At 44.4% G+C, this 25,562-nt stretch overlaps 1 protein-coding gene across 11 annotated transcripts in view; it reads right to left on the bottom strand.

Annotated features, from left to right (window-relative positions):
• LOC116946800 (calmodulin-binding transcription activator 1-like) overlaps nt 1–25,562 on the bottom strand; it is a 640,058-nt gene that overhangs the window by 409,810 nt on the left and 204,686 nt on the right. For 10 of the 11 annotated variants that reach the window (XM_032961954.2, XM_032961960.2, XM_032961958.2 and 7 more), the window contains exon 3: nt 2,469–2,536. The exons of the other annotated variant lie outside the window; for it this stretch is intronic. In XM_032961954.2, coding sequence (XP_032817845.2) covers nt 2,469–2,536 — 68 coding nt within the window. The remainder of the gene's footprint in view (nt 1–2,468; nt 2,537–25,562) is intronic. 11 annotated transcript variants of the gene reach the window in all.

The following is a 25,562-nucleotide window of genomic DNA, read 5'->3' as shown; positions in this document are numbered from 1 at the left end:
CAGTCACGAAAGCTTCAAATAAAGATTGATGCATTTACATACATCTAACTAGCAGCTATGATTAAACAAAAATTATACAGCATTACCTATTTTGCACGAATCACCAATAAAACAACGCACAATCGGTCACTCGTGGTGCAACCGTTTGGACTGTAAAGTGGTGGTGAAAAGCAAATTACAATTACGTACTTTATATATGCTTTGCTAGATTACTGCAGGTGGGTAAATGAACATCCACGGAGAGTGGATTCCCGGAAATTGTTCAGCTGCCACGTGCATTGTTTCGTGATGAATGTTTACAAGCTTCTTTGCAGGCGATGCCGCAAACAAAACAATTCCACCTCGCAGTGTAGGTGTCTGGAGGGGCCATTGTTACGCAAACGTGCTTCGTCTGCTAATTGATGTTAGTCAGGAATGAGTTGGCAGCAATCCAAAAATTATATTGGATTTTTTTCAAGAATTGGAATTTCCCCACCAAATGAATGCCATTGTCCCGTTCCTATGGAAAAAAAACGTGCTATTTTAAGTTAAATTTGAATGTGCACACGGTGTATTTGTTAGCCAATCTTATACAGTTGTACACACAAATACTACAGCTTCGTACAAAGATTAAGCTCACCCATAAAGCCTTTAATAGACTGCCGGGGTGAGTCCTGTTAGAGAGTAGCACCTATGAAGGCCGGCACGGCACATGAGGGGTTGGGTGGCCAAGACAACGCCCGACCGCATTTGTCTCACCGCGATGTTTACAACACACCGCACCAGGTACTCATTTTCAGGCTAAGTCGACCTAGCGGAGGCCCAGTATCAATTCAGACAATCGCCATCGGTGTTGGTGGCCGTGAGCGGGAATCGAATTCGGGTCGGCGGGTTCACAGCGCAAGTCGTTACCCGCCGCATCACCGTTCCCGTTCGCGGACACAAATGCTGGATGTGAAACAAAAATCCCAAACGCACCTCTGCGCTCGCTGCAACTTTTGTGACGTGCGGCTCATCGGAGGGCCGCGCAAAGCAGAGCAAGGACTACGCAGCCACCGTTTATTCTCATTTCAGCGTAAATTGCAATGTGTGAGCGCACACGTCGTATATAGTGCTTGAGCAATGGGGCAATCAGATCGATTCATAGAACCGTATAGGGGTCTCGAACAATTGTAGTCAATTAAGTTGCGGCGGAGTCAATAGGTCAATCAGGCGATGTAATGTTCGGGGTTTCATTCGCTTGACCCACAACACGGGCTTTGTATTGTAGACAGGGCCATTCGACTAATGCACAGAAGCTTCTGCAATGGAGCAATAATCATTTTGCAGAAACACAATGAGGGCACCCCACTGACAAAATTCAATGGGCCCATTCCAATACAAGCAATCAACACTGAATCATATGTGCAATAGGTGACGTTTTGAGCAATGACCCAACTTCATGGCAAAGGCACGACCAGTCTTCCAATGAGCGCGGTATTAAAGGCAACATTGCTGGAAAGTTGATTAACTTTTCATAACGTTAGCATCCGCAATTTATATTTAATACTTGGGCTTGATTTTCTGTTATTGTTTTTTACACAACTAGTTGTTTTGCGCATAAGCCTTCTCTTACGCGTTGAATTTATTCCCCGCGATATTGGCTCGTCAATTTGACCCCTCGTTGGCTGTGAGGCCAATGTTGAACCGCAACCCATGGGTTGCATGGGTCGGTGGTCTGGCATTATGGAAATTTCTCTAACTTTCATAAACTTACCTCGACGAAGACTCGAAATGAATATTGCTTGGAAATTCGCAATTATTCTTTATTTCCCCACGATTTGCAATCCCGGTCAGGACATCTTGCGAGGTGGTCGTGCGTCAAAATCAGTTGTCGCAATATCGAAGCAGTCAGAAGACAAATGTCAGTGCAAAGTTTCGTTTTAGACTGTTGTATGAGGATGTGACGGTGTGTTATGCTGCACCGGTGTACCGCCAATACGCCCAAGCCGTGTCCATATCTATCATTCCGTCCTCAGATCAAAGTACATTTTTAAAAAAACCTTGAAGCAACAAATGTTGCCATTGAGATGGGGAAGAAGAGCATGTGATGTATCTCTCACGCACACACACCAAAAAAATAAACACTTTTTTCCAGATAATTTCACAGGGAGAGAAAGGTGGGTGTTGAGGTGTCGGAAGAAGGACCATTGCTTTTGGCAACTTTAAGAACATTTATAGACTCCTTTGCTGAGGAAAGGGAAACTAATGTACAAATTGGAAGCTCCATTATGCCCCCCCGCCCCCCCGGCTCCCTTCATCCACCCACCGTCCAGAGAAATTCTATTGAAACATGCCTGAGAAATTCTATTGAAACATGCCTGAGAAATTCTATTGAAACATGCCTGAGAAATTCAAACCGTTACACGTAGATTTTTTTTCCACCGTGGGTTCAATGCACACCCAGAGAGCAATGAGGAATGAAGATCCAGGAGAGACAGATCACTCACCGGGTCTTGGGGGAAGTCGTGAGCCATTCCTCATGTTTTTCAAACGTAATCAAATATGCTGCTATTTCCTGCAAACCAACGGGAACAGAGAGACAATGGTGCAATTCGTAAAGGACACGTCAACGCGGCGAAACTTGCACAGATGGGGGTTTTAAGTTAACGCAGCACCATTCTATCTCATCGAGTCCCGCGTAAAATTATTATCGGAATGAACCGCCGGATGAATTTCCAATGAGCTTGAATGCCAGGGGAAAGAAAAAAAAAGTGAGTATGGCAAATGAGATAATTTTTCATATCAGTTTTATAAGGCCAATATTAACCCTCCAAAATGTAACCTTATCTTTATCACAGGTGTTAAATAACATAATACAGGAATGGTTTTATACGAATTAATACATCCTCACAGATTCATCGCAAGAAAACAGTGTTTGCCTGTAATATTCTCTGCAGTGGCGTCTATCGTTTTAGCTCTTCAACAAGGATGGGGCTTCTATGAATGCCCCGGTGGCTTGCTAAAGTGTTGTCAGCACACAGTCAATGCACATTCCCAGGTAATTATCAAAGTGGCAACGACGTTTCATCACTTATTGGCACTTCCATCTCAAAAAACAATCCGGTGACCCTTACATTTGAGGAGCAGGCATTAAACACCACCACAATGCAACAAAGGCAGTGTAACACAGCGACACTGTTCACATTTAATAGAACACACTTCAGTTTTATATCGCGAAACAAAATTGCGCTTTTGTATACAGCCAAGGCAAAGCAATGCGAGAGTGAAGTGCTGCAGAGTATAAAGCAGATGCACGTATAAAAACAAGGTAATATAAAATGAAATGTAACATTCGAGGAAGGAAACAACTAGCAGGGACACGGAGGTATTTGACGACATCACGATAGAAGAGTAAAGTGCCAAAATGCGTTCTTGCTTTTCCGTACGGGGAGCAATGGTCGCCGGGCGGCAATGCTCTGAAGGAAACCGGTTGAAGGGTGTGGACAGCTGAGAGTGAAAAGTTCACCAGAAGCACGCAAAGTGGCCGCCGTTGTCACAGTTCTCGCGAAAAACAGAACGCCCCGTGAAACAGAAATCCTGGAGTGCATTTGGCCCCAGGGGAGACATGGCATCGCGAACGGCAGGGAGGGAACGGACGCACGTTGGGCACTCGGGGAGGCTAATGGGATTGCAGTGGCGTGACAAAGCACCCGAGTTAGAAAAAAACACAATTCCGTTAAAAACCATTAAGCCACTACAATAGCAGAGGCTGCAGCCAGGCCTTCTCTACCGACAAGGGCACAGATGCCACCTAGGCCACGTACACACGCACACACGCTCCGGACAGCCAAAGGGTAAGTACTTTCCAGTGGGGCAGGAGATGGCAATGGTTTGGCAGATTGGATCCTGATCGCACTTGGTGATATCGTGGGCAGTTATCTACGCGTGAAATCGACCGCACCGTGGACAGTGACGGCGTTGTCAGAACCTTGTGAGCACACGTGTGTAAGAGACGGCCATTGTTGTGTCAGCATCGTGGCCATACATGGAAAAATGAGAAAAATACTATTACAGGCAAATTGATAACTGGAGGATATCATTAACCTGTAGTAACTGCATAGAGCATACACGTGTGAATTGTGTTTCAAAGAAACAGTCTGGTTTAATACGATTAGCAGGAGACTAGAATTGAGACTTAAAATATTTTAAACCCAGGGAAAAATGTAACATTTTCGTTTATGGACAAAATGAAAACATATCACGTAACGATAAAGTGCTATTCAAACATTTTGGCTTGCATATAGTCAACTAATTATCATATATGGCCAAAATCAAGGCCTTTACTTGGATTTAAACAGCGGCTATCTCCATCTCTCTCTTCACATGGTCTTTACACTCAAGGTTGAGAAATGAATTGCTTAAACTTTTCAAGACATTTTAACAGTTCTACGTGGGTTTCGTTTTTGTTTTTGATGCCATGCATTTTGAATGAAACAAGTAAATTTTTATTCACAAAATCTCACGTGTCTCCCAAGGTCAAACTCACATTGGGGTGGTGCTCATCTGCCATGGCGACCCTCAGCTGGTGGGTGGCTATTCCACATTCCCACGGTTTAAAGCGAGTCCTTCCCCGATGCACGCTCAATGAAAACATCCATTTACTGGCGAAATAAATAAATAAATATACAGGTGGGCCGTGCGGAAAGAGTTAGGAGCGGAGGTTTGAGCACCACTTCTCCACGGTAATGTGCCCGTACAGGTTGACGGATGGTGCTGCTACGGCAGCATTGTTTGTCAGTGTGTTGCGTGCGCTCACAGGGCTCTGTAGTACAAACACGCGGGATGCGTTTGGGTCGCACGTGGCTGGGCTCTGCATTGGTATTGATGGGATGAACGGGACCGAGAAAACCGAGACAAAGTGCGGCCCAGAGTCGCACGCCGCCCGCCGTCAGAGGGCTCACGGACGCCGCCCGCCGCGCTGTAAGGCAGCAATCGGAGCGTCGCTGACGACGCTACACGCACCGCCCAGATCTCGGAAGTTAGCCACGCGAAAAAAAACTAAACTAAACTAAAAAAAGAAGCACGGTCCCTCTGTTAACACGCGGGCTCTCGCAACCAAGATTACGATTCATAATATATATATATTTTTGGGTGGGGGGGGGGGGTCAGGTCAGGTCACGTAAGTAACAACGCTTGTCATACACCCCTCTTCTGCCCCCCCAAAAAATAGACAATCGATAAAGTTGTCACGCGAACGGACGTGGCCAATTTGTTGCCGCTTCAGCAGCCACCGCCGCCTGTGTTGGGCAGAGCGATCCGCACGGACGTAATAGTCGTCGAGCACGTGACTACTTTATTCATTGGTTGTGTCGGGTGGATGAGGGTGTACGACACACATTTTTACTCGTGCGATCTGACGGAAAAAAATCAATCAAAACGTGATCGCCCTTCTTTGTCAGACAGTGGCTCTGGCATCGCGATGCTATTCATTAGCGCTTTAAAAATTAGAAATGATCACTAGACACATGCAATTATATTTCTGCAACGGCCTTAGATCTGAGATGGGTGCCTACCACACAAAGTCAGCACCGCGTATTTATAAACACAGCGCAGCGCTTGTTTTTTACTTGAGCGTGGGAGTCAGATTTGTTGCTGATGTTGTTATTATTATTCTGTAGCACACCTTGACAAGGTTGTACAACCGCAATGCATCTACGGCAAACAGTGTCACGGCTGGCACGGCGCTTAGAAGTACACAATACATCTTTCTCCCCCCCCCCCCCCCACTGTCGCCAACAAAAGCATTAGGAGGCACGTCAGACGAACGTTTAACCATGGGCATCTCAAAACAAACCGAACACCTCCACGGACAACAGTTCTGTTTAATCCAGCCATCAATATGATAACGGCCAGAAAGCCTTAGAGCACACACGGAGCACCACACACACACACATCACGAAGACAAAGGGCCCAGTTCTATTTCAGGCTGTAAGGTACCAAGTGCTGTTCGCAAGTTACCGGACTTACAGTGCATTGTGTGCAAACCACTGCACCACCACTCCCCGCACGCAAACACAGGGAGAGGCATACCGGATGAGAATCAACGAATCAACAGAGGAATACAAACATTACAATAAATTCCAGCCATTCTCAAACGCCCAATGGATTAAAGCATTCCCATGCCATGTTGGTAATGGGGTGTTTTTTTGACCAGGTGAGGGAGTGGGGGTTAAGTAATATTACTTTCCACTTTTGTTACGTTTGGTCGGGAATCGATCTCGGGTCGTCGGATTCATAGCACGACATGCCTAAACCATTGCACCACCGCTCTTCCACTTCAGATGAATGAATCCTGTTAAAACGGTGTCGCAGTGTGGTTTAGCGCAGGTTCTCATTCACACTCATCAAGTCGTCCAAACTCGAATAATAATTCTAGATTTGAAGCTTTCGTGACTGCAAGGATTCAAACTATTTGGATTTTTCGGTAAAGTCTCGTAGGTAAAATAAAATAAATTAAAATAAAAGAAAACAATTTAATCACGACGTTTCGGAGGCGACACAAGCTTCCGTCTTCAGGTGGAACAGTCACAGCAAGATCGCTGCATCAAGTGGGGAGGCTCTGAGAGCCTCGAGCTTAAATACAGGTTAAGGGGGGGGAGGAGGAGCCAAGTAGGGGACATTGATGTTGGGCGGAGCTAAGTTATAATAATAACCTCCCGGTTATTACCAAAGATTTGTCCATGAAGCCACCCAGATATACAAACATAGACACAACTTCAACCGAGAGGATGGTTTTAAATTAAGCAACCACTGGAAATATGTCATGAACCAAGTCAAAACTTTAGCTACCTTATAAGCACGCAGCATATTCTTTCCGAACTTTTACATTTTTGTTTCCATTTTTCCATTGCCCCCGTGCAGTGACCCACCGCATCCCCCGCACCCTCAACATAACAAAAGACGGATTAACTTGGCCCCGCCCCCCATCAATGTCCCCTACTTGGCTCCTCCCCCCCCCCTAACCTGTATTTAAGCTCGAGGCTCTCAGAGCCTCCCCACTTGATGCAGCGATCTTGCTGTGACTGTTCCACCTGAAGACGGAAGCTCGTGTTGCCTCCGAAACGTCGTGATTTAATTGTTTTCTTTTATTTTTATTTATTTTATTTTACCTACGTGACCTCACCGAAAACAACAAAGAATAATAATAATAATGTCTCACCTCTATTGCAACTGGCACGAAAAAAATATCAACCGGGCCAACCAAACCAACCTCTGCTAGCAACTAAATGCTGTGCGCGCGCGCGCACACACGCACACACAAGAGCGCAAGTGCTTACAGACAAAGGGAGCATTGAGCTGCCCATTGTTATGATGGAACGGAAACATTTCCTCCATTGTTGTCGATGGCTTCAGAATTAAACGGCAATTATTTCGTAAACAATTACAATTTTGCTCTCCAATAAATATATCATGATGCAAATTCCACAAGTCTTTGTGGTTTATAAAAGGGGGAATGTATATATATATAACGAGACACGAGATAGTGTATTTTAATCAAACCATTATGAAAACTCCACGTATCTCATGACATAATCATGTTGCTGTAATAGAATTTAACTGATGTATTATGCACACACAGAGGCGCGAAGGCTCTAGCATACCCATACTTATGATTTTTTCTTTCTCTCAGAAATGATCATTTTTAGCAGCATATTTGGATAGGAATAAAAATAATTTTTGGAACCTTACTAGCAAGTGGCTCGGGCACATGATCTCAGCGTGATCCATCAACCCTGCCGAAGAGCGGCTGGCACTACAATTCACCAGAGCAGACATCGTCGCTAATAAGGGAATATGGAGAATGCTCTTTGTATCACAAGGAAGAACATCGCATGCAATGCGAACATCGCATGCAATGCGATGTTCTTTCAGGGAAAGCCCAAATGGCGCTCTTGCCAGCTAATGGTGAATTCTAAACATTTATTTTTTTATTGACACCACATCTGCCGCACAAGGAACTGCCATAAGAACAGCATAAGCAGCTGATGGTTGGCAATGCAGACCTTGCATCGCACAGCCTGGCGTCTTAGCCAGGCTGTGCGATGCATCCATAGTCTCCAATTATCGTTGGACGGTCCTCATTTTCCACTGGCAGTCTCGAGCTAGATGTGGAAATGTCGCAATCATGTGTCGGAGAACTGGTCCTTCCCGGGCAGAATTGCCCCTGCCTTGACAGGATTGTGGTGCTCAGCAGATGGTGCTCATTTTACCTGTCCCAAAGGGATGATGGAGCCGTGTTGATCCAGGCTGGCAGTTGAGGGCTAAACCTTCACAATTGGGAGCCCTACTGATCCACCAGGTGATCTCTGTCCTGGCCACAGTGAGCCAAATTATCCATTTGAATGTATGCACACAGATGGGGGAGTGTTTTGACAGAGTCCTCGCAAAGTCCTAATTGGCCGAAGTACAACTATACCCCCCCCCCCCATTGTCTTTTTCGTTGGAGCAAGAGGCGATGATATCAGCAGGGTAAAATTTATTGAAAAAATTGGTCGAGAATATCTAGCCACGTGTGTGCTGAGGTTGGGGGGAGGGGCGTGCTTGACTCGATAATTGAAAGGTTATCAGTTCAAATCCCAGCTGGGAGTCGATTGAGCCCACCATCGCTACCTAGAGGGAATAAATTACATCAAATACAATTTATATTTATAGAGTGATAAAATACGGCCCTATCAAGACCTCCGCACGGGGGAAGGACAACTAAACACAAAAAACAGTTCTTTAGAAAAGTTCATTAGAATAGTTCAAAAATTAGTTTTTGAGAACACTTCTTTAGAAAATGTATTTAGAACTAATTTTTTGTGTTTAGTTTGTTGTCCTTCCCCTGCACCTCCGATTGGCATGGTTGGCTTCGTAAGGGGCGAAAGAGTTCAACATACGTACATACGGAAACAGCGGGACATGGACATCCTGGGAAAAGAGGGGTGTTGATTTACTTTAAATGGTGATAGAGACAAAGTCCCTCGTGGGAAATCAACAGATGTTGTCCTATGGAATGACCTGCCACTGCCATAGCAATGTGGAATCCCTGCCACTGTTTCAGAGCAATGAACAAGATACAAGCCGCCTCCATATGCTCGTTGATTTTCATAAAATGCGGCCACATAATAAATAATAAAATCAGTGTGTACCCTGAAATGTTACATCCTCCGCGATTGCTTTTTTGCATGTAAAGTTTGTGCCATACCCGAGGTAAACATTTGTTTAATTATCTCAACATTAGATTACTGACCACTTGACTCCCTCGGAGGAGAAGAGCGTCAGGTACCTGCGCACGGCTACGTGCAGAGAAAGCACTCCCTGCAGCTCAGATGACCGCAGCCCAACTGAGCCGAGCCAAGGGTGCTAAAGTCCTCGGATTCCACGCAAGGGAATTTCGCGGCACGTTTCACGAAAACTGAATCGGGTCCCCTGAATTAAAAACCATTGCAAAAAAAAAGCTCGCAAAATGCTGCCCTTGAACTCAAATCATTATCACAAAAAGGTCAATGAGTCGCCTTTGTTTTTTGGCGAAATTATTGGGCCGAGATCGGCGAAACTCTAAATAGGATGCAAACAACAAAAAAAAGAGTGCCATCGAAGTGAAAGAAAGAGCTCAATGTCCCTTTCCTTGGCAAAAAAAGTGAAAATTATGGCCCAGGCACTGTGGATGCAGTGTTGAGTGAAAAAAAATAGATGTAGATTGAAACGGACAAAGCCAACTATTGCACTTTCTTTTCTTAGCTCCTGCCACTACGAGGATGCTTTATGACATTTTATGACAAAAAAGTTAAAAATAATTTACACACTGATAGCCCACGAGCACAGCCCAGCTATGTACAAGTGCCCACTACCAAATTTCTGTCTGTGCCCAACGTTAACCGCGCATCGCAAGCGAACAAAAATTACATACAACATAAATACAAATGCGTTTGAGCAGATCATCAAAGAGAAAATCCTCAATAAATGAGGGATGAAAAAAAATATCATCAAATCACAGAGGAACATTCACTTCCAAAATGTTCACGAATAGGAGGAGCGGTGGCGCAATGGTTAGCGTACCGCCTAGTGAACCCAATTACCCGTGTCCGATTTCCCGGCCGTGGCTAACGTCAGTGGCGTGTAACATAGGAACCGGTCTTGGGATCCCCCCTTCACCAACCCACACCGACGAGCATCGTGAAGTCTGGTCAAAAACACAAAATAACCCTGACACGGTGAGGATCCCTTACATCCATGGTATATATAAATCTACATACATATGGTATATATATACCATTTTTATCCCTTTGCATATATACTAAACATCATTCAGAAATTATCCACGTAAAAATAATGAATATTTTTGGCAGCTTTTGTAATAACAATAGAGGTATCCACATTTCATCGTATATGCCAACACGATTGGGTTGGATTTAGGCCCGATGGTTATGGTGACAATATCAATAATTTATTTGAAATTCTCACGTGTCCATTGAATTAGATGTCGATTGTTAAATAGCCTGGTAGCCAATGTGTTCTCCACTGAGCCAGTGTGTACCGAGCCATCCGTTCAAGTTTTCATTAATCCTGGGGAACACCGTTCAATTTCCACAATGCAATACCTTGGCCATGTCATTGGTGAATGGCGATGCGTTTGGAAGCAGCTTAAGATTCAAACAAGTGTCATTTCCCCCCTTTTCTCGTTTATATACATGTGCATAAAAATGAAAACCACACCATGTCTCGTCTCTGATTTCCTCCCCATGCCATCCATACCCTCCTCTCACGGTTTACGGAAGGCAAATGTATACCGATAATTGCAGACACAGAACGACGGAGGGGCTTTTGTGGCCTTTCACCAGCTGCTGTCATACCTGGTACAGCCTGTTCTACAACAAATGTGTAACAGTTATCGTGAATTAGTTGCAAATTACCCCATTCCTGGGGAGTAAGGTGCACGGGCACTGATAATACTGAGAACGGACGCAAATTGATTTTGCCAACAGCTAGAGGCAGCAGCACACCAATTAAAAAGAGAGACGAAAATGTGCACGCGTGTTTTTTTGGTCCTTGCTAACGCCACCAGCCAAGTGGCATTTCAGTTGTTGCAAAGCCAGCACGTTGGAGGACGACATACGCAAGTGGCATACGCAAGTGACATACACAAGTGGCATACGCAAGTAACATACGCAAGTAACATACGCAAGTGACATACGCAAGTGACAGCCACCGTATTCGACTGCCAAGAAGAAGAACAGCAAGGTAGATTTTGGGGAGGAGACGTCACTGGATTAGATGATGGCTGGAGGTTGAGACGAACTACAGAGTGATGATAAAAAAAATGGGTCCAAAAGAATTAACTAGTGGCAGCCATAGGGGGCAACAGCATTGGCTATTGATGCGGCTGTGGAGATGGAGTGATGAATTAAGATTCCGTGCAAGAATTAGATCATTGCATCGTGTCACTGGCTTTTTTACAGAAGGCCTTCATCCAGCAGTGGAATGATCATGGCTGATAATGATCATGGCTGATAATGATCATGGCTGATAATGATCATGGCTGATAATGATCATGGCTGATAATGATCATGGCTGATAATGATCATGGCTGATAATGACCATGGCTGATAATGATCATGGCTGATGATAATGATCATGGCTGATGATAATGATCATGGCTGATAATGATCATGGCTGATAATGATCATGGCTGATAATGATCATGGCTGATAATGATCATGGCTGATAATGATCATGGCTGATAATGATCATGGCTGATAATGATCATGGCTGATAATGATCATGGCTGATAATGATAGCGATCAATGCAATCTGGTGACCGTAAACGTCCCCTGTCCCGCGCGACGTTTGTAAATTCGAGCCCCAAACTGACACTCACCGAGGCCCCCTTAGACAGGCCAAGGCTCCATCGCAACTCTCGTGCTCATAATCCCGACTGCATCTCAGCAGCCGTGCACTCAACAGCCTGCTCACGTGTCCTCATAGAGAAGTGATGGAGCCACCAGTTTAATGTTACCTCCAGGGGAACACGGCCAGGCGCTCAGACGTCAGGGCCACACTCGGCCATACCAGTGACCGGCAGCAGGCAAAGCAGTTATCGCCCTGGTGGTGGGGAACGGTGGCGCAGTGGTTAGCGCATGGCACTCCGAACCCAACAACCCCAGATCGATTCCCGCTCACAGCCGACAACACAAGTGACGATTGTTTGATTCGGTCCTGGGCCTCCCCTGGGTCGACTCAGCCTCAAATTAGTACCTGGTGAGGTGTGTAAACATAGCCACTGGGGAGGCAAAGGTGGCCAGGCGTGGTACTGGCCACCCACAGCCGCGTGTGCCGTGCCGGCCTTCATAAGTGTTTTCTAACAGCACTTGCCCCAGGCGTTTGTTAAGGCTATGTGTGGGATCTTTATCTGTTGTGGCAGTAGAGTTGGCTGGTCAATGTGTTTATATTTGTAAGACCCATCACATTTATTGGCACGTTGTAAAAGTTTCAAACATACCGTGTGTATGGGTGGCATTGGGCTTGAAATCCCTTCCCATCTCACTCCCGCTACCCATCTGGAGATGCTACAGAACTCGGATGATTAGTCACTGGAGAGCCACACGGCCAAGCAAAGCTTTGTGCTTTGAGCTCGTTCCCTGGAATATTACCCAATTCAGAGGAGCACGAGTGTTTAAAGTGTAAATACTGAATGTGAATGCTTTCCGATAGTGCCAGACCGCGACACTACGTGACGAGTGATCTCTGGGTTAAACGCCTAAAATAAAGGTAAAATAGCACCATAAAGTGCTATTACTGCGTACAACAATGCAATCGTAGAATGACAGAAGGCATGCTATTACCACGAGAGGAGACGACATGGAAGACACGGTGTGAAGTGCACACTTACAAAAAAACAACCTGAGCAGCCATTCTGATGGCACGGTGCACATTAGCCAGACGTATGCCGTTTCATTTGCTTTGTCAGCATGGACTGAGTGGCAGAGAATTCAGTTTGCCGGACCGAGGGCCATTTATTCTGGATTCCTTCAAGGGCTTGGCACTTGAATAACCGAGCGTCATCCTTCTCATGAGCACGTTAAGCCTGCCGCTTTACCTGTCCAGAGATATTACATGCGTGCCCCTTTGTTTCAAAAGGTGTACAAACAATGTGTCATGTGGGCAGGCGAATGAACTACGTACAGTTTTCACAGCAACACTCTTGAAATGTGAGCTCTGCAGATAACACCACAAACCACCACATGTCTACAAATAGCATGTGCTTATGTTAACCTGGATTATAACGTCGAAATATGCCGTTAATTCATAGACACATGATGATAATTATTAATGCAGAGACGAACAAATACACCGCACGCACCTATACTCATATGCAACGGTAACAACGCACTCGACAGCGCTTGTCCAATAATATTTCTGGGCCATGCCACAGTAATATGTTTACATTTCCAACAACACCACAGGACCGCCCACAATGGACAGGAGATGAGAACAGGGAGACGCTCAGTTTTAATAAGGACACACTCCTTTGACTTGTGACAATGAATCCGTGATTTAATTCCGCAGTGACCCTATCTGCCTACTGTATACGCTTTTTTTAAATTTCAAACATTCATCGGCTGGATTTATGTCAAGGTAATTCATGAACACCGACTTAAAACACGACGCGACATTTTTATCCACGCGCACAGATTTCGTGACAGGGACATATTTTTGTTTTGTTTTTGATCGCGAACTCAGAAGACGTGCACAATAAGACCGCGTTGCAGAATAACGGTGAAAAAGTATATGAGCACTGCAATGACTTCCACGTCGCCACATTCTACAATGCAATGCGTAAACATTTCAAAAGATTAAGTCGTACATTCACCCTTGTTACTAGCCGACTATTAAAAGTTGCACCAAAGTTTTATACCGTAATAAAGTACAAAAAATATTTCGCCATTTTTTTTGTCAAGCCACATTGCGATTCACATCATTCGAAAAGAAACACGACTTGGTATCAGAGAGAGAGAGAGAGTAGCATTGAGGTCCCCTATCTCCAGTTATTCCACAAACAACATTAAAGAAAATGAAACAAGAAAAACTTCGTGAACAAATATTATAAAACTACTAAACTTATATTTTATTTTACCAGGTGAGGCCCAATAAGCTATACCTGGCTATCACAAATGATAGCTCAATGAAGTGGCTCATCATGTGGACATTTATTGCAGCCAAAATAATCTAAAATTATGAGGGGGGGGGGCTTAACGAATTAACATCACCACCGAGGTGTGCGGAATTTTCCGGGGTTGCGTCTCCCTTTAACTCAACGTACTTGCTGGCCTGCTACTATTATTCATGTCTCATCACGTCTCAACCCTGACTGCATTGAATCCAGCCAGACCAAACTGGATCATTGTATTACCCATACCTGGCCCTATTTATAACACCCGACTCCAATTCCCCCCATGCACATCTTGACCTCCCAAACACAAAAGTCACCAATGCCATCCACACGTAAGCACGGATGCTACATGACGCCTTCACTCTAGAAATAGCATCCATAAACACAGAAACAAATGGCTCACCAAAAATCCCAATAAAAAAAACTTGCGCCTACATATAGATTATGAAAATGTAATAATGCACACGCTCATGGCCCTCCCGTGAAAGAGAAAAGATACATTATTACATCTCGGTGGACTCCCACCTGCTCCAAATCCTGTGCTGCAAATGAAATTGAATAGCATATTGAAAACACGCAGGCCCAAGCACTTTATAATTCAATGTCTCGTCTTCTTGTTTAATCGGACTAGGTTCCACGGAGAATCAGTCTTCCTCTTTTTCAAGCAAAGTTACAAAAGAACCTCAACAATTGATCTCAAATGTCCTGGACGTGTGCGAATAATAAGCGACTTGCATTTGCCGAGCATTGCTTGCTCTGTAACGCCATTACGCTTGCCACAAGGCCACCGCAACATCGCAGCCTCGATGGGAACAACGCAAATGCCATCACACGAACCCCCCTGTGGTTATGCTGCGCGTCATACATTATCCTGGGCACCGCGTGTGGAGCCACACGTACGGGGCGACACATTTGGGGGAAAAGAACAAGGTGTAACATTTCTGGAGGATGTAACATTAATAAAAAATATATATATCAATACCACGTGTTTGGTCAATATCCCAGTTTTGATATGTAAATTAGTGCACTGCAAACATGAATGAGTTCCTTTAGTTTGGCCTGGGGTGAAAAGTGTTCTCTGAGGTGTCAAGCAACACTGTGGCGTATGTATTTTGAGGGGATATTTATTGAACAAGGATGCGTTGAGGATGTGTGCGCAAATTGATGAAGCGTTGATGAAGCGAATTGAAACACAAATAAGTAATGAATTCAAATGTAACAATGCAGTGCGGTCAATGAGTACTGCAGACGATGAATGCGACGACCAAGTATGTACTACCTATAGCACACTTAATTTTCCATTTAATTGTTTAAAAAAAATACTAAAAAGATATTGAACGAGTTTAAAACCTGTGATGAAATTCATTAATCAGATTTAGTATCGAGGTCTATAAATACAAACATTCGAAGGTAAAGTCTGGTGTTGCAGACTTCGTGGTCTCAAAAAAATGACAATGATGATGACGACGATGACTACAGTTAGCAACAAAAAAGTTCCTCAAATTTCAGAGCTGCGAGATAAGTGCCCGTTTCCAAAAAAAATGTAAACCAGATACAAATTTCTCTCTCATGACAGCACGTACTGCGATGCCACACGGAAGGCCAAGGCGGACGAGTGGACCATTCGACATCCCCTCCAGGATTCGTAAACCGACCCGGAGGAAGCCTCTCCGACATTTTCCGAAGCAAGGTGTGTGTGTGGGGGCACTTCTGGTGGAAAGTCCAATTCGTCAGAATCAGATTATGTATTTAAACGGGAGGAATCCAATCTTGATTTGTAGCTTTCGTGACTGCAGGAATCCATACACTTTGTTTCTTTCGGTAAAGTCACGTAGGAGGCCGCTCTTATTCTCCTTCTTTTCTACAGTTACATGCTAATTTCTCACGTTAACATAGCCACTTCCGTGCCCTCGTTTAGGAGGCCGCTCTCCTAGCTTACATTTGCGTGCCAATTTCTCACATTAACATCATTAGTCCCGGCCACTTCATTATAACCCTTGAGCTACACCCATTTCATACCTGTTAAAAGTCTGCCTCAGCAGCAGACCATGGCTGAAACGTCGTGATTTATTTTATTTCATTCATACGTGACTTTACCGAAAGAACCAAAGAGTATGGAGGAATCCAGTGAGCTAAAAAGCTCCCTTCCACAGATGTCTAGTAGGGGCAGGTGAGAACATGACAACAAAAAGTTACAAAAACACGATAGTCGTGCAAAGTAAAGAAAGGTAAACAAATCGCACAAACACAAACACAACACTAAACCATCACCATCCAAATCACACAAACACAAATACAACACTAAACCATTCCCATCCAAATCACACAAACACAAATAAAACACTAAACCATCACCATCCTAATCACACAAACACGAATACAACACTAAACCATCCCCATCCAAATCACACAAACACAACACTAAACCATTCCCATCCAAATCACACAAACACAACACTAGACCATCCCCATCCAAATCACACAAACACAAACAAATACAACACTAAACCATCACCATCCAAATCACACAAACACAAATACAACATTAAACCATCCCCATCCAAATCACACAAACACAAACACAACACTAGACCATCCACATCCAAATCACACAAACACAACACTAGACCATCCCCATCCAAATCACACAAACACAAATACAACACTAGACCATCCACCATCCAACCAGGGAAAGCCCACCGAGGTATTAACTTATTTTTCAGAACGATAGCTCAACAAAGTGGCTTATCATTTTGACATTTGTAGCAGCAACATGATGTAAGTAATCTCAATGCGCGCTTATAAATGTGGAGCTAAAAACCGGAGGGACCTGAGACCGAAATTACAAATTGCGGCTCTGATCCTCGATAAACGGTGAGCTGTTCCCACGAAGCAGGAACAAACGATGGTTCAGGCGCAGACTTTCTGATTACATCCTCGCGTCTGCTGCTGGCGGAAGGGTCTCCACTAAGTGGGAGCGCTAGAGAGTCCGTACCGGAAGGTGTTTGACCTACTCTTCCATGCTGGCCAGACCGAGGTCATGGGTTCGAACCCGACCCCGATTCCCTGCTGTATAAATTAACAAAAAACAGCAGCAGCAGCATACAGATTGAAAGCTAACTGGCAACGTTTGAACGAATGGCACACACCACGGTTGGGTAGGAGAGCAGAGTCGAGGAGAGAATGGATAGCAAAATAAAAAGGAATGCGAAAGGGAGGAGGGACGAGAAAGAAATGGGAAACAAGAGAAAAAGGCTGGAAAAGGAAAGGAGAAACGGGAGCAGAGGTTCAAGAGAGAGATGAGGAGAGGGAGGAAGAGGCTACGTAACGGGCTCAACGCCGCTGTACAGAGCGGCGTCTGTTTTCACAGTGGGCGGGCAAAGGGGGGCGGGGGATCCAGAGTGGGGAGTGGGGGAGGTGGGGCCACACAGAAGTTATGCGAAAAATAACAGCGGCATCCGTCATCGGCATCATCAGCCATTTTCTATCCACTGCTTGATGAAGGCCTTCCTAGAGAGCGTCGCCATCACTCAGAGGTTCTGCGAAGCCACAATCTATCTCACTCTTGTACTGATCAGTATTACCACAACTGGATTAAAATATTTGACAACAATAGTATGTAACTAATACATGAAAAGTCATTAATTTAAATATCCCCAGTTAAATCATGCAAATACAGCTCTGTTATATATATAAAGAATCACTGCTGTAGTGGCAGTGAAGAGTGTACTGTGCAGCCATTGATTTAGAGAAAGCACTTTGATATCACTCTCATTGATGTTTATAATTGGGTTCCTTAACATTATCACCTGCACAATATTTACGCACATATGTGATAGTTACATCAATTTGGCTCAGGCATGTAATCAATTTCGCCTGGAAATGTGAAGCTTAGCATTAGCATATCATTATGGCCTAATTAAGGTCTGCTATCAAAGTTTTATAAGCATACACGAGCATACACTTGCATTATGGCTTACATAACAGTGCCCAATATATAACACTGCTCAATTACCCGGGGGGGTGGGGGGGGGCGACTGAGACTGGCCCATTCGACTTACAATCGGAAGCATTCAAAAGTAAAAATCTCGTGGGTCAAGTGAGCCCATCATCTCTCTCCACGGTCGATAAAACGAATAGCTCTTTGCGGACCATAAACAGTGGTCGTCATCCGCGGGAGACTCTGGGGCTGTCATGAAAATGTGGAATTTACAAAAATCGACACAGGGCTGCCAAACTCATGAGCACTCGGGGAGGAAGAAACGTAGATTTAACGATGACTTGATGAGATTTACTCCGCACGCACCGTACGGACCAGCTCTTCTCACTCGCACCCATAAATGAGACCACGTCACCCCGGCTAACAGATCTCTCCACTGGCTGCCGAATCTGTCAAGGATCAATTTTAAGATCACCCTCGCCTTCATCAAGATTGCTCCTCAGACTCTCCTCTGCCTACCTCTCTTCTCTCATCATTCTCTCTCTATGCTCCCCTTGACCACCCTCTCCGTTTCAGCAACCTAGGCCTTCAGCCAAAATCCTGAGTCGAGAGAGGTCACTCCTACTGGACATCTGTGCAGAAGAGCTTTGCAGCTCATCGGATTCCTCCAGGATAAAAACAAATATTTTTATTCTGACTTTCTTTGCTGTCTCAATCGTCTGGAACTCCCTTTCCTTGGTAATCCATGTTCAATGCCCCTGTTCAACTCCAGACCCAACATCTCCTTTTGCCCATGACTGTCTCTTCTGAAACAAAAATACACTGTATACAAACTAAAGCGTACTCATATACGCCGGAAATGAAAGACACACAGCAGACCAAAGTTTAAAGTGTGTGGCTTCAAAAATGAGCATTTACAGATGCACCTCTCTAGATACCAATTACCCCCCCCACCGCCCTCAGATTAATATAATATAATTATTTATGCCCCCCTCGTCCGTGATGTTGGGACTGGTCCATGGACAGGAGTTGTGTGTCTATCCCTGCTGAACGCGCTATTTCCCCGGGCGATGGGACAGGTTTTCAGTGCGTCTGCGGGATGCTAAACACCGTCGAATGCGGACATTGCTTCTTCTCCGTTGCATTCGCCTTCCCTGTTTGTGTTTTGGGAGTGTGTTTATGGAGTGATCTTCATAATGTGACGTGATAGTAACTGGGTTATCACTTTATTAACGTTTTCTAGCTCTGTATGTCACATCTGATAACGAACAATATATATTATTTTAAATAATGTATAAAGTATGCAGTATCGGTGCCTCCTTTTCCTCTGTGATGAATATCCGTGCTATTTGGTACAGCGGTGTGTTTTTTTTAGACTCAATTATGTTTGTACGCTCTGTAATTCAATATCGGAATTGTCATTTGCATACAAGTTTACAAATGTCGGTACTCTTACAACCAGAATGCATTATATCCCCCTCCGTGTTAATATTGAGCGGCACTGCACTTGCGCTAAACGAAATCTTGCCGCCGATAAGACTGATGAGGCATGATTGCTCCGTATTACTTCACATCATGTCGCTCCGATCGTGCCCCGATCCATAAAACATGAAATGCATACGCGTGCACATTCGCACGAACTAATGCGGCAGGTATTGAAAGGGGAGGGGGGGGAATAAGTATTTAACTTGAGTGTCATTTTTCGCATTAAAACTATTCCTACTGAAATTATATTGAACCCATTTTGCCGTAATTTAATATAGCGCACACCGCACGTACATCAATTCCGAGCATGGAGAGCAGGTTGGCAGTTTAATAAAAACCCAGGGTTGTTTTAACTGGCAGATGAAACGCAGTGACACACGCCGCCTATGGCTGTCATTGTATGTAAAAATAAACTTACGACTGTAAAAAGTTTGAACAACAAGAGAAGGTCTTACCTGGGACAAAAGCATTATACACAACGACCGAGGCTGAAAGTGTCGCAAGTGGAAACGGAAAGGTTTGAATTTAATTTACTGCACGCTCTCAAAAATAAAATAAAAATGTACTTCAACAAAATTGTCTTGCACTTTACATATACATCAGCATACTATGATTTGCGATTTTACCAAATCACCAACATCCTTTTTTTAACGCTTGCAAGGTCTCCAATTGTTTCCCGAGGATCTTTCCGTCTCGCCACGGGGATAAAAAGCCAACGGTCGAAACGGTGCGGCGGTGGCGGCGGTGGTGGCGACGGTGGTGGTGGCGGTGGTGGTGGTGGTGGCGGCGGTGGTGGCGGCGGTGGTGGTGGTGGAACGGCGGCCAAAGGAGGGAACGTGGGGAGAGGACAACAGGTCGCGAACGCGGAGCACTGAGGTCAGCTCCCGAGCAGGAGTGAGAATGAGGGACTGCGGCATCGCGTAGGCAATCGGCCGGGGTTTTCAATCGCAGTTTGATTTTTTGCAAGAAGAATAAGTCGTGTTCATGAGCGAATCCATTATGCAAAATCAATTGGATGGATACAAATGATATCTCCAACGGAACCTGTGTCCCCACTCGAGACCAGAACATATTTTCACATCGTTTTTTCTCTCAAATAAATCTATTTAAAACTCAGTCATCATATGATGTTTTATTTACATATAAACTAAAACTTTTTATTTTACCAGGTGAGGCCCACTGGGTTAAATATCTCGTTTTCAGAAGCGACCTGGCCACAAATGATAGCTAAAAAAAAAGTGGCTTATCATGTGGGAATTTATAGCAGCGAAATACTCTAAACGTGTTGATTCCAAATGTGGAGGAAAAAACCAAAGGACCCAGAAAAACGTCCACGCGACCACGGGGAGAACACGCAAACTCCAAATATACAACAGGCATCAGAGTTGAGATCGAACCCACGACCTCCTGTATTCTAGGTGAGGTAATTAACATCTTGCCGCCTGGCATCCCGATGTGAAGTAATTGCTTCCATTCCTAATTGGAACCCACTGAATAAATCTCGTTTGCACCAAAGACCTGGGAAAATAACACGGCTCACATTACGAAAGGCGCAAATACTCAATCTTAAAGCGGCAAACCGAGACATAATTCCACTTTTGCCTGTTAACATTGTCTGGCAATTAAACATTTCGTTCCACGTTCTATGGTTACAAAAATGAAACCATTATCTGTCTTCACTAAAACTGAATTAATGATTTCACTTTGGGAGGTGCAGATGTCAATTAATATCTTGCTGAACTGTAAACTGTATAAACATTAATAAAGTTTCCTACATTAGAAAACTAATTAAAGTATATAAGCTTGGACAATAAAAAGTCTATAATAACGTTAAATAAATCCATCGTGCGTTTCATATATTGTACTGAGGAGGGGATGGAATAGGAGCCAAAGGTAATAAAATATATTCCATAACAGATGTGATGTAAGGTAATGAAAATCTTTTTATTTCATATTTAATAACAGACTAAAAAATGCTATGAGGTGTTTTTCTTCACATGTATTGCACGGAAGGAAATTTAATTTCAACGTTGAACATTGCTTCACATCTTGAGTTTTACTTTACAAACCCATAATAATAATAGGTAGGGTCTTGGCAAAGCAGGCTCTTGTCAGGCCCCTTTTGTGGAACATCATTCAACAACGGGCCCTGCATTTTTTATGCCAGGTAAGGGCCCCATTGAGACAAGTCTCCTTACGATGCGAGTCACATAGGCTCTTATATATAAACAGCGAGGCTCTCATATATAAACAGCGAGGCTCTCATATATAAACAGCGAGGCTCTCATATATAAACAGCGATTCCACCGTAAAACAAGATAAAGGTGCAACCCCCACCCAATGCTCGCGCAAGTCACTGCTGTCGGAAGTGCCTCAGCCCTAGAGCCCCTTGCATATTTAGAGATATTCTGGCCTACTGCCCGACGCTGCTTAGAGGTGTCTTGGAAGATATGGGACGACGCGCACTTATACTTCACCACAAGCGACCTGTCGATCGACCCCGCTGTGGTTGTGTGACCCTTTTAAGACTGCTGAGGTGGACAGAGGCAATCAGGGCGGGGGGGGACTGAATACATTTTCGCCAACAGCTGGGTGGCCCGGTGGTGATTACCTCACTCACAGTTGGTATGGTAGCTAGATAGTTTAAATGCTAGCCAGGGGCTGGCTCAGCCACCGTCCTTCCTCGATAAATAAAAACAAGCACCGTTTTGTGAGAAATCACAAGTGTGCCTGGTTCTATGAACAGACTTGTATCTGCCATAGGCATGTTGAATTTCGACCTCCGGGTCATCATGAAACTTAAAACTGAGCATTACATAGCCTTGTCATTTCGGATGGAGTGATCTTGCCAATAACATCTGGAAAGCCAAAAAGCATGTGCTTTAAAAGCCTCACTTTGCTGATGAAACCAAGGATGAAACCAAGGTCAAAACCAGTTGAAAAATGTATTGCTCAAACAAACACTTCCGGGTAATATTGGTAGGCCAATATTATGCGTTAAAACACATTTTATTTCTATGTTATGACTTGAAACGGAGGTCTGATTATGTCGTTCAGTTCAGTAGATGTTGTGGAAACCACAAATTAGATATAAAAAAAACTGAAAGAGGCCGTTTTGTTTTCACAGCGATGCTCCAAGCTGTAGCCAAATGGATTTTGCAGGCCTGATTCAAACAAGTTTGCCTTGATTGACTAAAGTGGCACTAAATTACAGCCGGTAAAGATTACGTGCCTCAAATTGCACTCTAAATAAATCATCAGCGTTATAATGATGATACTCATGAGTTGTTCAGTTGCAGCACCGATTAATTATGGGCTCGATGCGCTGAAATATTTATTTGCCGGTCAGGTAACAGACAGTAAAAGCGGCAGTTAGACACAGCGCTTTGGAGGTTAAAACGCCCCTAAATCAGTAGTTGTGGAGCAAACACACACACGCAGAAAATCACACGCGCAGAAAATCACACACGCACGCACACAGGTGCACGCAAGCAAAACCCGGCGCTCGTGGAAAAACACATTACGACTCGCACAAAGACAAATATCCCCTGTATAGCCTTCAAACGACTATTGGGGCAAGGGCGTTCACGTGGATCTATGAAGGCCGGCATGGCATTCAAGCGAGTGGCGTGGGCAGCACCTTTCCCGGCCACATTCTTTTCCCCAGCGATGATGTCTACACGTCACACCAGGTACTTATTTAAGGCTAAGTCGACTCCGAGCTATTCCAGATATTTGTCGCTGTTTATTGGTCATGATCCAGAATCGAACTCGGGTCGCTGGGCTCGTTGCGCAATGCGCTGTCCGCTGTGTCGCCGCTGCCCACACAAAGACAAAGATCCCCCGTATAGCCTTGAACAGACTGCTGTGGCAAGCCCTGTTAGCGAGCACCTTTGAAGGCCGGCACGGCACACGAGGGGGTGGGTGGCCAGCACCATGCCCGGCCGCCTTTGTCTCCCCCGTGGCGATGCTTACACACCACACCAGGTACTCATTTGAGGCTGAGTCGACCTGCACATTTGAGGCTACCCACACATAGGCACTTGTGAATATGAAGCTCGAAATTCGGACATAAATGCTGCACACACACACAAAAGGGTTATGCAAGTGCATTGCAGGTCCAAAACACACACACACACACACGGATGCTGCCAACATCAATATCATAAAACCTGATATAAATACGATCATTTATAGCTGCAGTTTGCATGCAGCACAGAACCGTTTGCTATTTTGCAGCTGTGCTATGCAGTGTGTGGCGTGCCATTCAGTAGCAGTGCAATTCTGCTGAATCAGCTTGCAACCCTATGTGCATATGCTCCTCAATCATGACCGTGTTTTAGCTAAACTCCACGTGCCATTGTTTCCAGGTCATCTTTATTGGGTTCCGAGAAGTTGCATATCACTGGGGAAATATTGTGGACGCCGGCACAGATTTGCTTGCTTCAAATTATCGTGAATAACCGACGGTTAAAGCTCTTATTTGATTTCACAAAAAATAATTCCATGTTTCCTCCTTTCGCGACGCTTGCAGAAAGAGTTTCCGTGAATTATTTCTTTGTTTTCACACCGGGTGAAAATCAGAGGTGCGATTACCACCACAGTGACCGTTCATTTCACACACACACACTATTATGTCATTACCGCAACTCTCATGTTCGGAAATGCACTCAAGATTTTGTGTTTTTTTTTACCACAGGGTCATCACTGCAACAATGATAATAATAACAATGAAAATAATAATAACAATAGTAATAACAAAGTAGAATAATAAATGCGTGCGTACTAAAACGAAAGCACGCAAAAAATATACATGTTGAATGTTCATACCTGTCAACCCCTGATTAGTGCCGACATTATTACAGACCAATTCAGACCTTATTGGTCACCCCGTGCCGTTATAAATCTCAACGTTCATTCTACAAATTCCCATCACAATAATTGGACCTGAAAACTTAATTTCCCCGTACAAGAATATGGGTAAACCATATGGGTTGACAGAAATAAATGTTTGTATAAATACTGCACCTGCAAACGCTGAGCTCCCTCTAAAACGGTTTGCTTTATTTAGGCATGGAAATTAACTTCACGACACTGACCTCAGAAATAAATTGCATAAATAGGGGCATCGCCTTGTTGTGAAGAAAGGGGAGAATACCACTTGGTATAGCTGTACCACTTGGCACAGCTATTCTGCTGTGACTGTTCCACCTGAAGACGGAAGCTTGTGCTGCCTCCGAAACGTCGTGATTTAATGTAGTTGTTTTCTTTTATTTTACCTACGTGACTTTACCGAAAAAAATCAAAGAGTATGAATCCTTGCAGTCACGAAAGCTTCAAATCTAAAAGGGGAGAATGTCGTATCACCGTAAAGTCACAAAGTCACAATGCCACCGTGGCCACCGGCACGTTGGACAGTTCTCCTCTCTGTTGATGGCCTTGAACAAGTGCTGGAAAATCCACATTCCCATAAAGGAGATCAGTCTATCCGAATCAAAACCACTCGTGTAATCGACAGTAACTTATTCACATTTGTTACAATCAGTATTTAGAGCGTGCATGACTTCTCAGGCATCACGGTACTGTATGCAAAATCATCTACAGCCCTCTGTTTAATTCACTTCCGGATAAAGGCCTCCCGCACGCATTGTCAACCATGGGGGTTGTTTGGCCGTACTTCACCATGCTGGTTAGTGAGGGTCGTATGTATGTCGAACTTCTTTCGCACCGTACTTGGGCAACCGCGCTAACCGGAGGTGTGGGGGAAGGACATCAAACTAAATGCCAAAAAGTCGCTATAAAGAAATGAGTTTTCAATTTAGATTTAAAAGCACACAGCTCCGGTGGGTTCCTAACATCGGAAGGAAGAGCGTTCCAGACGGCCGCAGAAGCGCGTCTGAAAGCGCGCGACGCGGCGACCAACTTTCTTCGATGGCTCGAAAGGGGTGGGAGAGGGGCGCACCC

The sequence above is a fragment of the Petromyzon marinus genome, chromosome 28 (assembly GCF_048934315.1).
Source record: "Petromyzon marinus isolate PM22_M1 ecotype Great Lakes invasive population chromosome 28, UKy_Petmar_22M1.pri1.0, whole genome shotgun sequence".
NCBI classification, from domain to species: Eukaryota; Metazoa; Chordata; class Hyperoartia; order Petromyzontiformes; family Petromyzontidae; genus Petromyzon; species Petromyzon marinus.
Note: the sequence above shows the minus strand (reverse complement) of the source record. Positions and strands in the feature narration are given on the sequence as shown.